General features: G+C 43.9%; 1 protein-coding gene across 5 annotated transcripts in view; it reads left to right on the top strand.

Moving 5' to 3' along the window:
• The first annotated feature begins 485 nt into the window (after window positions 1-485).
• Window positions 486-19,452, top strand: part of Astn2 (astrotactin 2) — a 1,023,735-nt gene continuing 1,004,768 nt past the window's right edge. For 2 of the 5 annotated variants that reach the window (NM_019514.3, NM_207109.2), the window contains exon 1: window positions 540-1,140. In NM_019514.3, the coding sequence (NP_062387.2) occupies window positions 663-1,140 (478 nt within the window). In that variant the 5' untranslated portion in view covers window positions 540-662. Of the gene's footprint in view, window positions 1,141-19,452 lie in introns of all 5 variants that reach the window. The other 3 variants (XM_030253680.1, XM_006538105.4, XM_006538104.3) reach the window with 3 other exon arrangements.

The raw sequence follows: 19,452 nt of genomic DNA, 5'->3' as shown, positions 1-19,452 counted from the left end.
AGATTTCAGACAAGTGGTTGGGGAGGATTTCCTGATGCCTCTGGGAACTTATTTCAGAAGATAGAACAGGGTAGAAGATTGAAGAGACTGATTCTTGAGATTGATGTGGGGAGGAGAAAGTTGTCTTGGCTGTCCAGAGGAGCACTCAACTCCCAGGAAGGCCTGGCCTTGGTCAAGGCTTGGCGACAGTGCTTTCCCGGGTGTACTGCAGCTTGAGCCAAGGGTGGGATGAAGCTAAGGTAGTTGATTTGACTTAAGAGAGATTGGAGGAGACGCAAGAGGGGCCCCTAAGTGTAAAGAATTTTAGAGAGAGATGTTGGAGCTGAAGAACCCTGTGCAGGAGGCTTTAGGGGAAACCTAAGAAAGGGGAGGGAGCTACTGGGACCTGTACGAAGCCGGGCGGAGCCTCCGAAAAGCTCAGGGTCCGCCAGGGGAGCGGGCGAAGGGGGGGCCGGCGGCGGGGCGCGGGGAGGCGGCGCGGGGGGGCGGTCCAGGGCTGATCGGGAGGCGGAGCCCCGAGCTGGGGGCTGCTGGCTAGTGGCTCTCTAGGCTCCTTAGCTCGGGCGTCCTGGTTCGCTTCAGTGTCCGCTGTCTCCACCGCTGCTTCTTCTTCCTTCTTCTTCACGGTCGCCACCGCCCGCAGCACCGCAGCCCCTCCTGCCATGGCCGCCGCCGGCGCCCGGCGCAGCCCGGGCCGCGGCTTGGGGCTTCGGGGGCGGCCGAGGCTCGGCTTCCACCCGGGGCCGCCGCCGCCACCGCCGCCGCCGCTGCTGTTGCTGTTTCTGCTCCTGCTGCCGCCGCCGCCGTTGCTGGCCGGCGCCACGGCCGCCGCCGCCTCGCGGGAGCCCGACAGCCCATGCCGGCTCAAGACCGTCACCGTATCCACGCTGCCCGCTCTGCGGGAAAGCGACATCGGCTGGAGCGGTGCCCGCACCGGGGCCGCGGCCGGGGCTGGGGCCGGGACCGGAGCCGGGGCCGGAGCTGCTGCTGCTGCCGCCTCCGCCGCGTCCCCGGGCTCCGCGGGTTCAGCCGGCACAGCCGCGGAGTCTCGTCTCCTTCTCTTTGTGCGTAATGAGCTCCCCGGGCGCATCGCGGTACAAGATGACCTGGACAACACTGAGCTGCCCTTCTTCACCCTGGGTAAGGGTAGGCGCCGCACACGCGGAGTCCCAAGAAACCCAGAACCCCTAAGTGATACCGGACGGGTGGGGGCGCCCTGGGAATCCCCGCTCCAGGCTGCCCCATCAGGGTTGGCAAAGGGCAGCCCAGGGGCCCGGAGGGCGCACAGGTGGTTGTAAAGAAGTGTGGGGCAGGAGGTCCTGGAGCGCGCGCTCTGGGAGCCCGGGGGCGTGCCAAGGATCCCGCAGCGGGGACCTGGCTCTCAGTTTTGCAATCAATTCTCTGAGCTCCGCCCCTTGCATCTAGGACGCAGAAGACCCCAAGTCTCTCGGTGTGCTCTGACCAGGTACTGGGCAAGGAAGACCCTTGCTCTGAAGCCAGTTCATGGTCATGCTGCGCACTGCTCTTCTGGACAGCTCCAGTTGTCTGCCCCCTCTGTCTAGTCTCGAGTTGTGGATCCTCCCCTTCAAGACCGGTTTTCTTAGGATCAATTCAGACTAGCTACGTGAACAAGGAAAGACCCAGTCCTCAAAAGCTTTCCCTTCTCATGGTCTTGGTGACCTTGGCTAAGTCTCTTACCCTCTGAGCTTCGGTTTTTGGCTTTCCTTAAATTGGGGCTGGAATCGATTGAGTCGATATTTGAGGACTGAGGTTCTGAGCCCAAGATCTCTACTTTTAGATTCTCCCTCCGTCCCCGCTATCCCTATCACCTTCTCTTTTCTCCATTACTCCTAGTCGTGCGTAGGCTTGTCATTGCTGTTCACTTACTGGGCTAAGAAAAAGGACCGAAGAGGAAACTGATGGGGGTAGGGGGCTCAAATAGTAAAGTTAATCAGAAAGTTCGCCAGCAGCTTGCCGCCTGCTGATTCCCAGCGCGAATTCCGGAGGAGTCGGCCCTTCCGTGGAGCTGTGGGAAGCGCGGCTGATTTCCCACCCGGGTAATTGATAGCTTAATTATCTCAGAGAGCGTTTACAAAAATGTTGTTCCCCTTAGCTCTCCCGCGCTCGCTGTTCGCTCGCTCTCCCCTCCCCTCTTGGGGGCGCGGGGCCGGATTGGTTGTCGGAGTCAGGCCAACAACAGTGCGGGAGAGGCGCCAAGGGCTCGCGTGGAGACGCTTCTGCAGGATCCTTGTTTTGGGAGGGATCTGAATCTTGTTCTAGTGTCGCGAAGTGGCGGGCTTTAGTGGTTGGCATACTTAGGAGCCAACCTGGAAGCTCCGTATTAACTCTTTGCTCTCCGGAAAAGACTTTCAGATTAATGGACTAGACTTCACTCTTCTGGGAGCCCTGATGGTTTTTGTATTTGCTAATGCCTCCCTCCTTTCCCTTTCCTTTACGCATTTGAGCCAGCAGCCAACCTAACCACTAGGTTTGGAGGCACCATGCTTTTCTGACTGGTTGTTACATGAGTATGTGGAGCTTTCTAGTGGAGGCAAAGCAGGAAAACTACTGGTGGGTTCCCGGGAGACTTCCGGTGGCAGTATGGCTCAATCTCAATCAATCTCTCTCTCTCTCTCTCTCTCTCTCTCTCTCTCTCTCTCTCTCTCTCTCTCTCATGCAAAGGACACATAGACTCATGTACACAGACTCACAGTAGTGTTTTTTTATGTGCACCCATGCAGCTCACGTCTGAGGAAGTCGGTACAGAGGGTCTAGGTGGAGTTCTTGGGAGCACCAAGCTCCCTCAGGCTTGAGTTTGTGTATGTATGTTCTCTCCCAATATACAAAAGTGATCTCCACCTATTTCAATCATGCCCCTTTCCGTCCATTCTGACATATCTCCCCTTCAAGATTTTTGAATATTCATCCAAGTGAGGGAGAAAGAGTGCAGGCCTATGAGTAGTGTCTCCACTGTCAGTCAGAACTCCAGAGCTTTCCAGTTCATCAAATATGTGAGGATCAGGGCCAGCTAGATATAGAGGTGCCCGCAAATTTCTGGAGCTAGCAGTTCGTGCCATTTTAAACTTTGGCTTTCAAGAGGATGACTACCTCAGTAAAAGTCAACAGAATCCTGAGCTGGAAGTTTTGAGCTCCTCGGACAGAATAAGATTGAGAGTCCCTGATACTCTCTCCATTTGGAGCCTTGTGCTAATGCGCAGCCGGGAGCTGGGTGATTGGAGAACTTCTGCCCCCTAGAATGGCCTGATACTTACCTCTTTGGCTGCACTAAGCTTTTTTTGTACCCACCCAGGGATCTGGGTTCCCACCCCCACCCCTCTTCCCACCCCAGAGTCCTGCATTGGCAGCTCAAGAGCTCCCGACAGGGATTTGGCTAGCGAGGTACTCAGCAGATGGCAGGGTATAGCAGGAGCTGTGTAGGGAGACGTGGGCTTTTTATTTGTGTTGGTCTTAGACTGTTTGCATGTAAACATGGAGTGCACAATGAGCTCGGAGAGGGCCAGGCTGGCTGGCAATGAGGGCTGGTGGCAGCACAAGGAGGGGGTGGGCAGTGTGAGTTATTTATGCTCACCTCTTCCCCAAGCTTGTAAGGCAGCGCCATTGCACCTCTGAACCTTTACGCCTGCTGTCTAGCATTTGCTTCTGGACCCTTAGGTTAGATTTTCACCGCAACTTTGTTTTTTTTTTAGGGAGGGGTAACAGCTGTGTGCACAAAATCGGGGCTCAAATCCTGCCACTAGTGGGGAGTGTGGAGCCACCACTAGGGGAGGATGCTGCCTGGCAAAACCTTCCCTGCCATGTCTTGGGTCCTGGGCTCAGAGTTGCTGATTGTATTAATGGCTGCAAAAAATACAAACACCTAGTTAGGGACCCTTAGTATAATTCTCTGCACACATTGTCTAGCATCCTTAGTCACTAAAGTCATCTTTTCTTATTTCATTCTGTTTTTTTTTTAATTAGTCTTATTAGCTTTGCTATTGGTAATTCTTGAGGGATTGAACTCATTTTCTTTAGATCCCTTCCTTTTTGTATCTACATTCTCCCATTAAATCAGACCTGCTTTCTGTAGAAGGGAGTTCATTTTAAATGTTTAAGATCTCCCAACTTTCAATGTCTGGACCTCTTATTTTGAATCTGATTATGTCAATGGCATTGACAAAGTAAAATGTCCCTAAAAGTGATCAAAGAATAGCAAGTAGTTATTGAATCTTTAATGTCATGCTGGGAGTATTATTCTTACCATGCATTATTAATTCACACAAAATAATATGGGAAACGAACTACTGCTATCCCATTTGGTAGATGAGGACACGTTCTTAAAGACTCCAGTAGAAAGTGGAACTATAAGTGTAGGATTGGAACTGAGATCTTAATCTCTTGGATGCTTATATTCTTGGCAATTGTCAAGTTGGCATTCTGAACAAAGTGTGCTATTTATACTGGACAAGGTATTGGATAGAGAAAAATTCTAGTCATCAACAAGAAGAAAAAACATCTTTGTAGGGATCACCACTGTGTCAGTGAGCTGAATAGGAGGGTTTGAAAGTGATACATGAAGTAAATAATAAAGTCCTAGGATTCTGGGATGTCAGCAGCATACTGCTCCATGGTTCCTATGAGTGCGGAGATGACGTGACATCAGGGAAGAAAGTCATATCTATAGATTCTAGGAAATTTGTGGACACTTTGCATAGCAGAAAAAAATGAGCTTATGTGCATTGAAGATTATAGAAGAAAATTTGAAGGAACTTTGAATGCTAAAATGTAACATGGGAACTTAGTGCTAGGATCTAGTAATCTCTTCTATGGCTCACAGTGACCTTGAATAGGTCATTTACTCCTCCAGAAACTCAGGTCTCTGTGCTTTAATATGAGTGGGTAGATGAGCCCTAAAATAATTCTTTAGTGTAAAGTGTCTATGAAGTTGAAGTGCTCTGACCTACTCTGCCACTTTGACTCACTCCTTGTGCTTCTCACTTCTGTTTTCCATTGTTGGTAACATTGGAATGTTGGTAAGGATAGAAGGGCTTCTGAGGTGAACCTGTGTGTCACACAGTCCTTGTCCGCTGCCAGGTAACCCTGCAGTCTGCACCTGGATTTAACTTTCATGCCCACAAATAGGGAGATGTAATCCTTTCTTCTGTCCGTGATAGTCAAGAGGCCACAGTGTTTACAGCCTCCCCTGATTTAGTCAAAGAAGAACAAAAAGTGCTAAATCTGAGTAAACATCATTTCTGTGTAATCTGCTCTAGTGTGTAAACCTGACGGGACAACATTGCTGTGAATAGCCAGTAGGGATGTGAAGAAAGACAGTCCTTGAGCCCATCTTTAAATGCACCTGGAAATATCTGGCAAAATTCTGATGCTAGATCCCTGAAAGGATATTCCTTGCAAGAAACTGACCAGCTTAGGTGGAAGAGAAATATATGATATAAAATGCTAAGGTGATCAGTCCAATGGTCACTCCAGTGACAGTTTCTGGAAGTCTTCAAAGAAATTGATACTCAAAGGTGGGTTAAAGGACTAGGCACCTAACCGAGGGTGGCTGCAAGCAGAGAATTTAATCAGAGAATGGTTCACAGAGGGCTGAAGAAGTTTCCTTCAAATGTCACCAGTGCACAATGAGGAATCTGTGCTTTTGTGGAGAGTCTCGTTTTAAAAATGTTCGAAAAGGCAAGGATAGAAAAGTAGGGACAGGCTGGGGGAGCTGTCCAGCAGCTCAGGTGCTGACCCCAAGGTTATAATACAAACATGCTGGAAGATGGTGAGGTCACTGCTCACAGAGCGCAGTTTTTGTCCAAACATTAGAAAGGGAACATATGACCATAGAGACTTTGTGACTGTTTTCCCCTTCCGGTTTGATTCTAAAGATCCATACCCATCATTTGGAAGGAGGAACAGTGGTTACAAGAGAGCTATGTCTCTGGATGAGAATCCTGACTCCAGAATATTTTCTAATATCATTTCTGTTGTTCAGTTGTGAGAGATTCTGATATGAAAAGGGGGAGACTATCTCAAAATAATGTTGTGCTTCAAGCAATGTTTTTACTCTATCAGCCATTAAGTGATATATTTAAATAACAGTCAAATTTCAGTGTCCATCCTGCTGTAAATTGTAAATTGGGGATAATTGTAAACAGGATTTTGTTTTGTTTTGTTATGTTTTAAGTTGCAGTGGATCAGGTCTGTGTTAACTGAGCTCTTGATTTTCATGTTCTCTTTCCTTCCTTTTCTACTGTTTTTCCTACACTACACCCATCTCCTTTCCAGCTCAAAGCTAATGAAACCTATTTAACACTCAAGGCAGAAATTTATTGTCTGCTCTCAGAGAGCACCATGATACAGAGAAGGATAAAGGGTAGGGAGAAGGGAAGGTCCCTTTCCTCTTCAGTACAAGCCATCCAAATTTGATGTCTGAGATGGTGTATATTTGTGCATTGGAGGGCGGTGTTAACAGTAATGATATAGCAGATCTGTGTTGGCTTTAGTGTGACGCAGAGGTGGTAGGAACTGTGACTAGGCTTCTTGCAGATCTTGCTTCTTATCCCCTTGTTTGATGTACTGTCCTGAGAGAAGGGGAACTGGAAACTGGCAGTGACCCCTTAAGTGATGTCCTGAAGCTGTTACTATGTTGTATCCTTTGATTACAAAGAGTCAGAAGGCATTGAATCCACTGTTTCCATGTTATGTAGCAAGACTGAGGCCTGGACAAAGAAATGAGTCCAGTCCACAGATCACTGCTTACCCAGGACTCTTAAGTCTCACATTGTTTCTCATAATGCTGGACCTCTTAAGGTTAGAGAACTAACTTTGATGCATATCAGTGAATGCAGTGTTTGCTTTTTTTTATTAAGATATTTTCTTCATTTACATTTCAAATGCTATCCCAAAAGTCCCCTATACACACCCTGCTCCCCTACCCACCCACTTCCACTTCTTGGTCCTGGCATTTCCCTGTACTGGGGCATATAAAGTTTGCAATACCAAGGGGCCTCTCTTCCCAATGATATAGGTCATCTTTTGCTACATATGCAGCTAGAGACATAAGCTCTGGGAGTACTGGTTAGTTCATATTGTTGTTCAACCTATAGGGTTGCTCAGCTCCTTGGGTACTTTCTCTAGCTCCTCCATTGAGCGCCCTGTGTTCCATTCAATAGCCGACTGTGAGCATCCACTTCTGTATTTGCCAGGCACTGACATAGCCTCGTTAAGAATCATAAAGTATACCCGACTTTTCTCCTTTTCTGTCATAAAAGTAAATAAATATAACCCTTAAGGAAAAAAATCTTCAAAAAATTGAATTTGTTTCCTGCCCAAGTACCCAACTGATTGGCTCTAGCCTTTCCAAAACAGTCCTGTCAGATGGTGGATTTGTGTCCTGGAGAAAGGGAACTTTTCCTTAGTGGGTGGTCAGGAGAGGTTTGCTCTTCTCTAGAAAAAGGAATGATCATATTTCTAGATGGGTTGCAGCAGGCACACATGTTTGGTTTGCTGTGCTTACATTTCCCCTAGTTCTCTTACTGACCAGCTAGTGGCAACAGAAGATTAACTATAGTGAGAACTGGTTTTCCCTTCCCTGCAGCAGAGCAAACAGCTCTCTGCCCCATGAGGAGTCAGACATCAGTGCTTGGCAGGGTTTGCTCTACTTGCTACTGCTTCATGTCTGGTCTCAACTGTTTTTGTTCCTACTGTCTGTAGGTATTTTGGACAACAATCTCCAGAAAGACTTCTCTTTAGAATGAGGAAAGGGTAGGCATTGTCCACATGAATGTTAAGTTGATGACTGAGATATTGCACTCGAGAATGTAGATTCAGAGAAGTCTGTGAGTTGAAATTTGGGAATGACATTATACAAATATAAGATGTTAACCATGAGAGAGAAGTACTTCCTCCATTGCATTGCTAAGGGTACTTTTGGGCTCAGCAACACTTCTCTGTGCTACAATTTAAGTACTCAACTCACTTGTTTGCCTCTAGAAGTCTCTTTTCCAGGTACTCTCTCAGATCCACTTGATTTTATAAAAACACAGACATATATATATATATGGTCTTTTCACTTGGCATTTTGATTTTGCTCTTAGACCACAGTTCAAGCACCATATAGCTATGCAAATCCCAAGATCACATTCTACTAGATTGTCCTACAAGAACCTTTGACATTCAGTCAATAAGTACTTTACCACCACCTTTAGGCAATTCGTCCTGCCCTTCCATATAAGCCTGAATTCAAATGCCAACTTTTCACTGAAGCCTTTCCTGACCTCTTTGCATGAACACTGAACACTTCTGTCAGTATAAAGACCATCGTGACAGCAGTCATTCCCTGGAGGGCTATCAAGCACCTTTGACATGCCTGACTTCTCTGGGAACATGTGATATGTATGAGAGTCAATTATACAGACCACTGCATTCAGGAAGCTTATCTTCCATCTGCATGTGTGCATATGAGTATGTACCTGTGTTATATAACAAAGTTATATGTGACAATTAAATTCTAAAGTATATGAAAGATACAAGTTCTGATAAAAAAAAAGTAAGCAAATAAAAGAAGAAAAAAGAATTCAGAGTTTTGAGATGAGGGACTTAGTTTTAATATAAAACACCATAGAGTGAATAGTTTATTGAAATTGTGAGATTGGAATAAAGGCTTAGGAGAAATGAATTATCATCCAGAAAAAATCAAAGAAAGAATTTCCTGAGCAGAGAGAAGTCCCTGAAAGATTCAATTCAGGAACACACCTGGGTAATTCAGCACACAGACTAGGATAGTCACTGGAGTTAGCAGGGGATGGGTAAGGTGGTAGTCTGGAGCCAAGTCACACATGACCTGACAGATAAGGGTCAGGATTTTGGCTTTCATTCCCTGTGCCATGGAATGTGCATGATCTTAGGCAAAAGAAAGATTAACTCTGAATTGCATTTCAAAATCATTGTACACTTCTCTGTGAGGAGATAAGGATGGAAGTAGAAGGACATAGGAGACTGTTCAGATGATAAGGGGTGATGGCTTGGAGTAGAATTAGGGCAGAGTTTACAATACATGTTTCCTTGCCTTCCTTGTGATACTTTGCTGTGCAATCCCCAAGTAGCCGGGAGACCTCCTTCATTTTGTACTACAGTGACTTACTGTGTGCTTGGCATAGCACAGCATACAGATCATAGATAATAGGAACCTCATGTTTGCTATATCTCATCCCTAATTCCATACTGGAAAAACTGGAGATGTGTTTCAATTGCCCTTTTCCCTTAAGAATGAGATTGAATGCCACCTCTTCTTACATGAGCTTCTTTCTGCTGAACTCCAAGAACCTTTTCAAGTATTGTTTCGACTCTCCTCATCTGAGGCATGTACATGATGCATATTGAGACATAGAATGTGGGGAAATAGAGGTGGAATTGTGTATAGGCCCTATTTTAAGAGGTTGGAAACCAAGGAAAGCATTAGAACTGGGTCTTATGGTAATCAAGGAATTGGAATTTTCAAACTATAAAATGTTCAACATGTGCTGAGATTATCATGTGTGAGAGGAAGAAAGCAATATGTCCTTAGCAGGTCAATGGCAGGGCAGATATGTCATATCCTATATTACTGACTTCCTAAACCAATGGGTCATCCTACTTCTTTAGGGAGGCATCAAGGGTGAGAGGAGTAAAAATCTAGTGGTGTCAAGTAACTAATATTATTCAGAAATGTGACCATCTACTGAAATAATTATGCGCTCCATGTAACACCTGCCCCCTGCTCCTGTTTTATATGTTCCACAGTGTTGAATGACAAATGTGGTTTGTGGGTGTCCCAAGCAAGGATAGACCTCAGAGAAGCTGAGAAAGGTACTCAAAACTGCATAGCTATTATAAAGCTACAATCCACGTTCTGTATGACTCTCCTGGTTCTGCATTTCCTCTGCCTTTTCTGGCTACACAAAATCAGGGGAAGTGTGACATTTTGCTCTCTTTGTCCACACTATTTTACTCCTTGCTACTTCTTGTTACCAAGAAGTTTCAGCAGTTTTTCATACACGGGTTATTGTGTGACTGTCTTACAGTCTCAGGAGAGCTAAGCGCCTTGTTTCTGTGCTACATGTAGCTGCATTAGCATCTCCATAGTATTCCCCATCTCTCTATCTCTCTCTCTCTCTCTCTCTCTCTCTCTCTCTCTCTCTCTCTCTCTCTCTCACACACACACACACACACACACACACACATGAGAGAGAGAGAGAGAGAGAGAGAGAGAGGGAGGGAGAGAGAGAGAAGCTCAGTGCTTCTTTTCTATGAGTATTGAAACTTGTTTCATATTCTCTGGATATTCCTGCCATCCATAAACCTGACTGGAATGCAAACTCAATTTCTTTTGTGTCTTCTAGGGTACCTCCCTCCTTTCCTCTCTTCTCTCTTCTCATCTTCCGTTTTTCCCTCATCCTAAAGCTCTGCCATCCCCCCATTCATTAGGAATGCTCCACTTTTATGCTATGTGTAGCTTTATAGAAGACTTTTGACTTTGTCCTTCCAGGAATTTATAGAAGTTTGATCTTTTCTTTCTAGCAATGGTCAGTGTGTATGGTATTTGAGATACATAGTTGATTTTTGGCTGGGTACACTTTCTTGTCACATGTCTGTTCAACTCTGATTTTGAACTGTGTATTTTAGAAGTATTATACAAGTTTTCTATTTTCTACCTTGAAAGTGGGATGCATGCATTTTAAGCACAAAATATTATGTATTAGAATGCTATAAACATCAAATAATGTATGCTCTTCTAGAGCATTAGAATGAGATGTTATGCCTGGTTTGAGTTCCAGACAAATAGATCATTCATTGAATTAGCAAAGAGATATTTATCTTCTAAGAACCTTTATGGCATCCAATGCTCCACTGATGGAAATGCAATGAGCTGAAGTGAAACATGTAGCAGTTTGGGGCATCCAAAATCTGATACTGAATCTCCAAGGCACTCAAGTCTGAGCTAGGACTTATATATGTTATCTCTATAAGTCGGCCCCTGCTTGTTAATCAATAAAGTGAGTGGACTACAACAATCGTGTGTGGGTTTCTTTGCTGTTTCTCTTTGGCTAACCATTAGTCTGGACCCAGAACTGTGTTCAATTTTTACTTACACTAAACCTTATGATTCTCAAAAAGATCCCGAGTGTTCAGCATAGTTCAGCATGTTTCATTCCTCTTTGCCACCACGGGTCTTTGTTGTTTTGTTTTGATGTTTTTTCGGATGGAGGGGGGAGAGGTAGAGGTATGAGTGGATTCTGAATGTAGACTCTTCTTATTCCCTCCTTCTCTTTCTATGTCTGGATTCACTGCCCATGTCTCTCCTCTCCCTCCCTCATCCTCCCTCAGTAAGGCACAAAAGCATGAAACTGGCCATTGATCCCTGCCAGCTATGGGGAAGTGGGGGCAAGAGGGAACTCTGGGGTTGTCTGAGGACACTTTAGGCATAGAAGCACCCAGGCAGTGAGTCTAAGGCTGGTGAGTGTTGGCGTAGCAGGTGGGGGATATTCCTCTGCCTTCTGGTGGTGGCTGGCTGACAGAGCCTTACTCTCAGGCACGCAGGGAAGTCACGAGTGGCTTTGCAAGCAGCTGAAAAGGAAAGGAACATTTCCATTAGCAGAATCAGCAGTAAAGAGATTTCCAGTCACAGTAATAGCTGCATTTGGGGGAATCATCTCAGTGGTGCTTGTGGGAGGAGGAAGGAAGGCGGTGGGATGGCAAGGAAAGGCACAAGAGATGTCTGCTCTGCTTGATGACTAAGTAAAAGCTAGGTGTCAAAGAGGTGTCAAAGTATCTATGCAGTAGCACTGATCCTTTGACCAGCATTCAGGATTTCCTGATGACTTCCACATGGACAGCACTCCATCCGAAGTGTCCTGAGGAGAGGTTGCCTGCCTAGTGTATATGCTGCCTTGGGTCCAATCACCTGGACTCCCGCTCTCAACAGTCAGCCACAGCAGCTTCCTGGGCTCCCAAGATTTGTAGAAGGAAAATGATTATTTAATTCAGGTGTGTGTGTGTGTGTGTGTGTGTGTGTGTGTGTGTGTGAACTTAGCATCTCTTGTGAGTTACAGTCTAGCCCGGAGTCCCAAGGCAAGAATTGCTGGGACAAGAGGGTCAGGTCAGCACAAGGTGCTGACTGTGACATGTCCCTTGGGGCTAGAGGAGAATTCCTAGCATGTCATGGCTCATACATGACTCCAGCTGACCTTCTGATGATGCCTGTCTCACCTGAGGCCATCACCTCACTGATGATGTGCATATGGCTGAATTATCGGCCTTAGGTGAGAGTACCACTCCGTCTCCTCCAGGAACCTTATCACTATGGCTTCTTCAAAGATGCTTTTCTTCTTTCCCTTCCCTTACACATAGAAAGAATATTTTCCCCTGCTTATCCTGACCTGGTATGATTGCTACGTGTAGCAATAACAACACAAGGTGTTGAAGTAAGCTTGAGTTAGATGAAGGAAGGATGAGTACTCATCTCCTATAAACAAGTTACAAGCAGTATTCGGAACATATCAATGGTAATATTATCTCAGTAGTTACCTAAATTCTAAATAGGAATAAGCAGAATGTATCTTACTTAGAAACCTTAAAGCTTGGTATTTTTATTCCTGTAGGAGAACACAGTGGTGCTATTGGCTTTGATCCCTAAGCTGACTTAATATGTACCCCCTCTTCTCAAAAGGTTAGTAATCTAAACTACGGAATCACCCCCCAACCTTTCCCTTCCCTGGTGTTTTTAAATCACCCAGTCCTCTAGAAGAATTCACTTGTAAAGTCACTTTTGAAAATCCACCCCTCAGACTTCCCAATGCTGTCATCTATATGCAAACCTTTCCCACCCCAACCTTAGTCTTCCCACAGGTCTTCTTTCTCTTTCCTTTTACGTTGCAGCCCATAGTTTATGGCCTAAATGGAGTGCTTTGCTTGAAATTGAGTGGCCTGCAAACTTATAAACTCATCAGAAATAAGGCTGCAAAATCAGAAGCAAAACATGTACTGACACATGACAGTGATAGGGAACTGTGATTCCTGAGACCAAAAAAAAAAAAAAAAACAAAAAACAAAAAAAAAAAAACTGCATTTGCTGGGACACAGCCACACTCATTTGTTTCTGTGTAGTTCGTGGCCACTGTGGCTCTTTGGTGGCACAGTGTAATAGCCACAGAGAGTACCTGGCCTGAAAAGCTGAAAATATTTACTAATTGCCCTTTATGTAAAAAGCTGGCCACCCCCTGCTGCTGAGTAGCCAGAGCAATCTTTTCTAGGAAGCAAATTGCTTCTTTCTACTTCTTGTTTAAAGCCTCCAATTACTCTTAAGATAAAAATCCTAATTCCCTTTCAAGGTCCACAAAATCTTAAATAATTTGCCTTTTTCCCAGTTCATCGTCTTTTTTCTTGGCTCACAAAACGCAACTATTACCTCTTTTAAGATCTTCTCCCTATCCAAAGCACCACCTGTATTCATATCCTTAACTGTACTTTCAGTACCATAAAGAGCCTTGACTCAGCGGCTTCCAGAGATAGAGCGGATTTTGCTTTGTGAGGTCTGAAGTTCAGGACAGTGTATGTAATGTGTGCTGACTAAAATGTAAAGCAATGGGGAAAAGTTTCTACATACCAGGAAGCCCTGTGGATAAAGGCCTCATGAAACCCAGTGGGTGGGTGATGAGGTCATGTGCAGTTAGAAGTCTTGAGTTGGTACCCATTCTGCTTGATGTTACTATAAAGCCTCTCTTCTTTTCTGGCTGTCTCTGTCTTTAATGTGGTATGATTGAATGAAATCATCTGTGAAGCTCTTCTCAGCTATAGGCTTCCGCAGTAGCCCTGGAGGGAGAGGGTTTCCTCTGAGAGCTGCTGAGGCTGGAACTACAGCCTGCCTGAAGCCTCCGTCCTTTCCCACTTCGCTTCCTCTGTGGGGCCTGTAAGATCAAACCCTCAGCTCTGAGCCCAGGTGTGACTGGAGTTTTCAAGTCCGGTCTCACTAATTTGTGGGAAAACCTTCCTTCCTTTTAGCTTCCTCCAGGGAGGGAGACTGAAGACGCTGACCACTCAAAGTAACCAATTACTTTTCTACCAATACTGGACCTCCTACTGTCTCTCCCCTCTTACCTACTCTCTCCTCTTTGTTCTCTTGGCCTCTTTAAAACATCTCTCCAAACTCCAGAGGCCTCTAGAGAGTTGGTCCCTATTCACCTCCTTCCTCGCTTCCAGACTGAGAACAGAAGGTCTTTTCTGCTCTCAGAGGGACGGCGGGGAAAACAGGATTGGGGGGAAGGGGAGGATCGAGTAATCTGGTGAGTAGTGGGGGTGTCTGTGGCTTTGCAATGCATGCAGCAAGGATTAGAAAGTATAACAGGTTCTGCAACTCTGAGGTTTGCATACTCTGGGTCTGCATTTGCTCTGTGATTTCAAATAAATGACAGTCCCTATTTGGGTCTCAGCCAGGATTAAGCAAATGACAAGGGGCTTCTCTTCTTCAGAGAGTTGGGGGAGGACTGGGCCACACAGGATATTTTAACAGGAGAAATCCTCCAGGCTATTCCTCTGCAGCTGCTCGAATTTCAGGTGCGTGGAGTGATGCCCAATATGCAGTTGACAGTTCCATAAATGTTTGCTGAGAGAAAGAACGAATGAATGATGATAGGAGAATATGTGTGGTCATACTGTTGCTCTGCACTTCCAAATCCATGAGATACATTGCTAATCAATCACTTAATCGTGGCTCCAGATTCCTTCTGGATGCAAGGCCTCATCACTCACTACCAGTCAATGGAAGTTAGCATGGGTAATGAATTTAATTCACATTTCCTGAACTAAACCAGCTTACTCAAGGACCCTGGCCTCATGGCCCAAAGCTTAATTTTTCAGACATTCATCAATTCAGATCCTACCCTACTCAGGGTTTCTATTGCCATAATGAAACACCATGACCAAACCAACTTGGGGAGGAAATGGTTTATTTGACTTACTTTTCAATAATACCTTTCATCACAGAAAATAAGTCAGGATGGGAACGCAGACAGTTCAGGTACCTGGAGGCAGGGGACTGACTCAGAGGCCATAGAAGAGAGTTACTTACTGCCTTGCCATCCATTGCATGCTCAGTCTGTCTGCCTTCTTAAAGAATTCAGGAAAACAAGCCAAGGAGTGGGCCTACCTACAGTGGGCTGGATACCTACTTCCATCAATAATTAAGAAAATTTTCTACAGGTTTCCCTACAGCTCAATTTTTTGTAAGCATTTTCTCAATTGGGGTTTCCTCTTCTCAGATGACTGTTGCCTATGCCAAGTTGACTTAAAATTAGCTAGCACAGACCCTGTGCCTGGGTCCCTGGAGACTAGAAAATGCATGGAGCTCTCTGTCTATTGGGATAATCACATTTGTATGTTTTGATCTTCAAAACTCTTTTTCATGAGTATTTTTAGTATGCCCTCATTACAAATGTAGAGATGAGCTAGGCATTCAAAGAGACCAGGTCTATGATGTGGGGTCACATAATAAATAGTATTACTTTGAAAAGTAATCTTCAAATCACCATCATGGATGGGACTCCAGAATAATGATGTAGATAGAAGATAGAAATATATAAGAGTTAGTGACTCTTGACCACCAATCCCTAAACAGGGCATCCATCCCATCCCTTCTAAGTTCTAGAAACCCCGTTGAGAGGAGGGTGGAAATAAAGTTTTAACCAGGGGATTCAGAAGATTACTGTGAAGTGCTGTCTTCTGGATATGGCCCAGGCATTACACTAACTACATCACAGAAATTGTGGCTACATTTATAAGACCAATCTGAAGCCAACTTCCAACATCATTTTGGCCGGAATTGGGGGATGGCTTGCCTTCTTGAAGAACCATTGGCAATTATTTGTTACTCGGGGGAGGAGAATCATTTTCATCAGTGGCATAGCCACTGTTAAGTTATCCATGCTAGGGGCTGGAGAGATAGCTCAGCGGTTAAGAGCACTGACTGCTCTTCCAAAGGTTCTGAGTTCAAATCCCAGCAACCATATGGTGGCTCACAACCATTTGTGAGAACCCTCTTCTGGTGTGTCTGAAGATAGCTACAGCATACTTAAATAAATAAATCTTAAAAAAGAAAAAAGTTATTCATGCTCCAGTAAATGACTCCCATTCATGCTCCTGGGAGTAACCCTAATTAAACTGGGTAACTCAACAAAACCAAATCCAAACAAAACTGACTTAACAGAAAAAGGGCCTGGTGGGAGGCATAGGAAGCTCAGTGAGAGTTCTGTGTTAGTAAGAGAGGGTAATTAGGGGTAAAGTAGACAACATAATCCTATAGATATATAAAATGGTCAAATAGTAAATTAATTTATTAAATTAAGAAGTATAATTATTGCTATAGAAAATATAGCCAATGGTACCTAAATTCATATTTGTGCAGCAAGAATAATTACCATATATGGATGCTCTTCTAAAATTCATATTTGTCCACTTCTAAGATTTCTCCTACGATATATTATATAGACAACATGTGTTTTTATTTTGTTTTTTCTTTCTGTCTGTTTGGTTTTTTTTTTTTTTTTTTTGTTTTGTTTTTTTTTGTTTTTCGAGACAGGGTTTCTCTGTGTAGCTCTGGCTGTCCTGGAACACACTTTGTAGACCAGGCTGGCCTCGAACTCAGAAATCTGCCTGCCTCTGCCTCCCAAGTGCTGGGATTAAAGGCGTGGGCCACCACGCCCGGCTGTGTTTTTATTTTTAAACATTCATATCTCTTAACTATTACCTTTAAAGATCGTATGTCCCTGATTCTAATCTTATTTTTTCTTTTTCTTCTCTAAGAAACAGTTCCTAAGTATATTGTATATTTATTCAGTACAGACATCCTCATTTTCAAAGTGTACTGCTTAGACTTTTTTATCAGTTTAACAGGAGCTAGACTCATCTGGGAAGAGGAAACCTTAACCTAGAAATTACTTCCATCAGATTGGCCTGTACGAAAGTCTATAGGGCTTTTTTTTTTCTTTTGATTAATAATTAATGTGGGATGGCCCTGCCCACTGTGAGTTGCACTATACCTGGACAGGTGCTCCTGGGTTGTACAAGAAAGGCAGCTGAGTAAACCATGGACAGTAAAACAACAGTAGCACTTCTCCATGGCTCTTGCATCAGTTCTGGTCTCCAGGTTCCTAACTTGAGCTCTTAACAGGGCATCTCTCAGTTATATACTATGATGTGGAAGTGGAAGCCAGAGGAATTCTTTCCTGGTTGTTTATGGTCTTGCTTGGTCTTTAATCACAGCAACAGAAAACCAAAACCAAAACAAAACCAAAACCAAAACCAAAACAAAAAAACAAAACAAAGTGAAAACTAGGGTACAAATGAATATGTTACTCTCTCTTGCTAATTTATACACTACTATGATTCCCCATCATTTCTCTTTAGTATTTATATAATTTACAAATTTTATGTTTATAATATCTACTCTTAATTCTTAATTCTTAATTCTAACACTAGGAATACAAGCATGTTGTAGCCTTCGTGTAATACGGGAATACTATAAAAAGTGAGCCTTCCCTTTGAGTTTATTCCCAAGAGGTGGCTGTGGTGGAGAGCTTACTGGCGTCCATTTAGAGCAAGTAATTGCCCGAAGAACCATCTCTATCTCTGATGCATCAACAAAGGAGGGGAGGCTTATGCACATTCACTCTGCAAAGCTCTTGCAGGCAGGTTTTGGAGAGGGAAGGACTCCTCTTTAGTAGGCAAGTGGCTTTTGAACTAGATTTCATAAAATAACCAGAGAAGCACATTCTGCTCTGTGGCTCCGTAAAAGAAATCCTCTCCTTTTATCTGTCTCTAACACTGGGATTCAAATTTCATTTGGGTAAAAGTTTCCATAGCTTAGAAACATACTTTGCAAGCACATCACTTCTCTCAAACCATAGCATTAATACTCACTCAGCACATGGCATATGCTACGCTGGAAAGATGTCAGCTGAGGTTTCTGTTGTGTTTTTTAATAAAAAGGTTGCATGACTAGAGAAAGTTCGTAGACAATCTCATATTTGATAGGATACATAACCTTAACTTTAAATTTTAAAACAAGGAATACTAGCTTGCTGTGGAGTTCATATATTCATGGATACTAGAGAGAGTGAGTCTTTCCTCCAAGCGTATTTCTGAGAGGTGATTATGGTGAGGAGAATGCAGGGATTCCTTTGGAGCAGATTATTTGCCTGAAGATTCATTTTTGATGTGACAAGAAAAGAAAAGCAAGTCATTCAATGTCACTACCCTTAGCTAGACTATCTTGAACATGTTAAGGCACCAGAAACCATCTTTAGATATCCTCCATGTTTCAGTAAGTTCTCCTTACTGTAAACACACATGCACAGACACACAACACACAAACACGTCACACATACATATATATGTGCATATATATGCATACATATGCATGTAGACACATGGATTACATACATTTATATACTCCATCAGTTAGCTTATTGTTATAACCAAAAATCCAACAGAAGCAATTCAAGAGAAGAGAGGTTAAATTTGGTCACGATTCAGAGTGATTCGCCATACCAGAGAAGACATGGTGACTGAGGTGGCTGGGTCTACATTAATGGGAGATTGTGATATAGCTGATTCCATCATGATTGAACATAAAACACATAGTACTCACAAGAGAACTATAAAGCCCCGTGGTTTCTCAAAATAGTGCCACCATCTGGAGAACAAGTACACTTGAGACTGTTGGGGACACCTGTGTGTATAGGGGTGTGTGTGTGTGTGTGTTTATATATGTGCAGATATGTATACATGTGTGTATATGTATGTCTACATATATACCAGAACCATACATATATATAGAAGTGATTAAGATATATACATAGAGAGGGGGGGGGGCAAATATGCACTGAGAATATGATGATTCTCCTGTCTGGCGAATGAAAAAAGAAACTGAACTTTTGGGAAAAAAACCTGACAGAAAGGGAATGATTGTCATGAGTTCCTAGAGAGCATTTGATTTATGATTGATAAAACCCTTCTATTTCCTTAAACTTTTTACTTGAGTGGGAAGGCAGACTATTTTGAGGGGAGCTGTCTGGTTTAAGACTGAACCCTTGTTTCTGAGGCCATTTGGATTGGCAGTTAGAAAGTCTATTAAAGAAGAGAATCATAAAAAAATAATAGATGCACATTAAACATTTCATTCTATCATGGAATGCATAAACGAGTATACATTTTCCAAATTTGGCATCTAGGCATTAGGCCTCGTTTTGAGTCTGGGTCAGCTGGTTGTAGTTCTGGCCCATCTTTCTTGCATAAACCATGCTCATAATGCACCAAAGATGATCTGCCATCTCGGTTTCATTAAAAGAGACCGAGGACGTAGATGCTTGCCAAGTCATTCTTTTAGAATTTTATGATTCCTTTCTAAATCTTTATAGT

This window comes from Mus musculus, chromosome 4, assembly GCF_000001635.26.
Source record: "Mus musculus strain C57BL/6J chromosome 4, GRCm38.p6 C57BL/6J".
NCBI classification, from domain to species: domain Eukaryota; kingdom Metazoa; phylum Chordata; class Mammalia; order Rodentia; family Muridae; genus Mus; species Mus musculus.
This window is presented reverse-complemented; position numbering and strand designations above follow the sequence as displayed.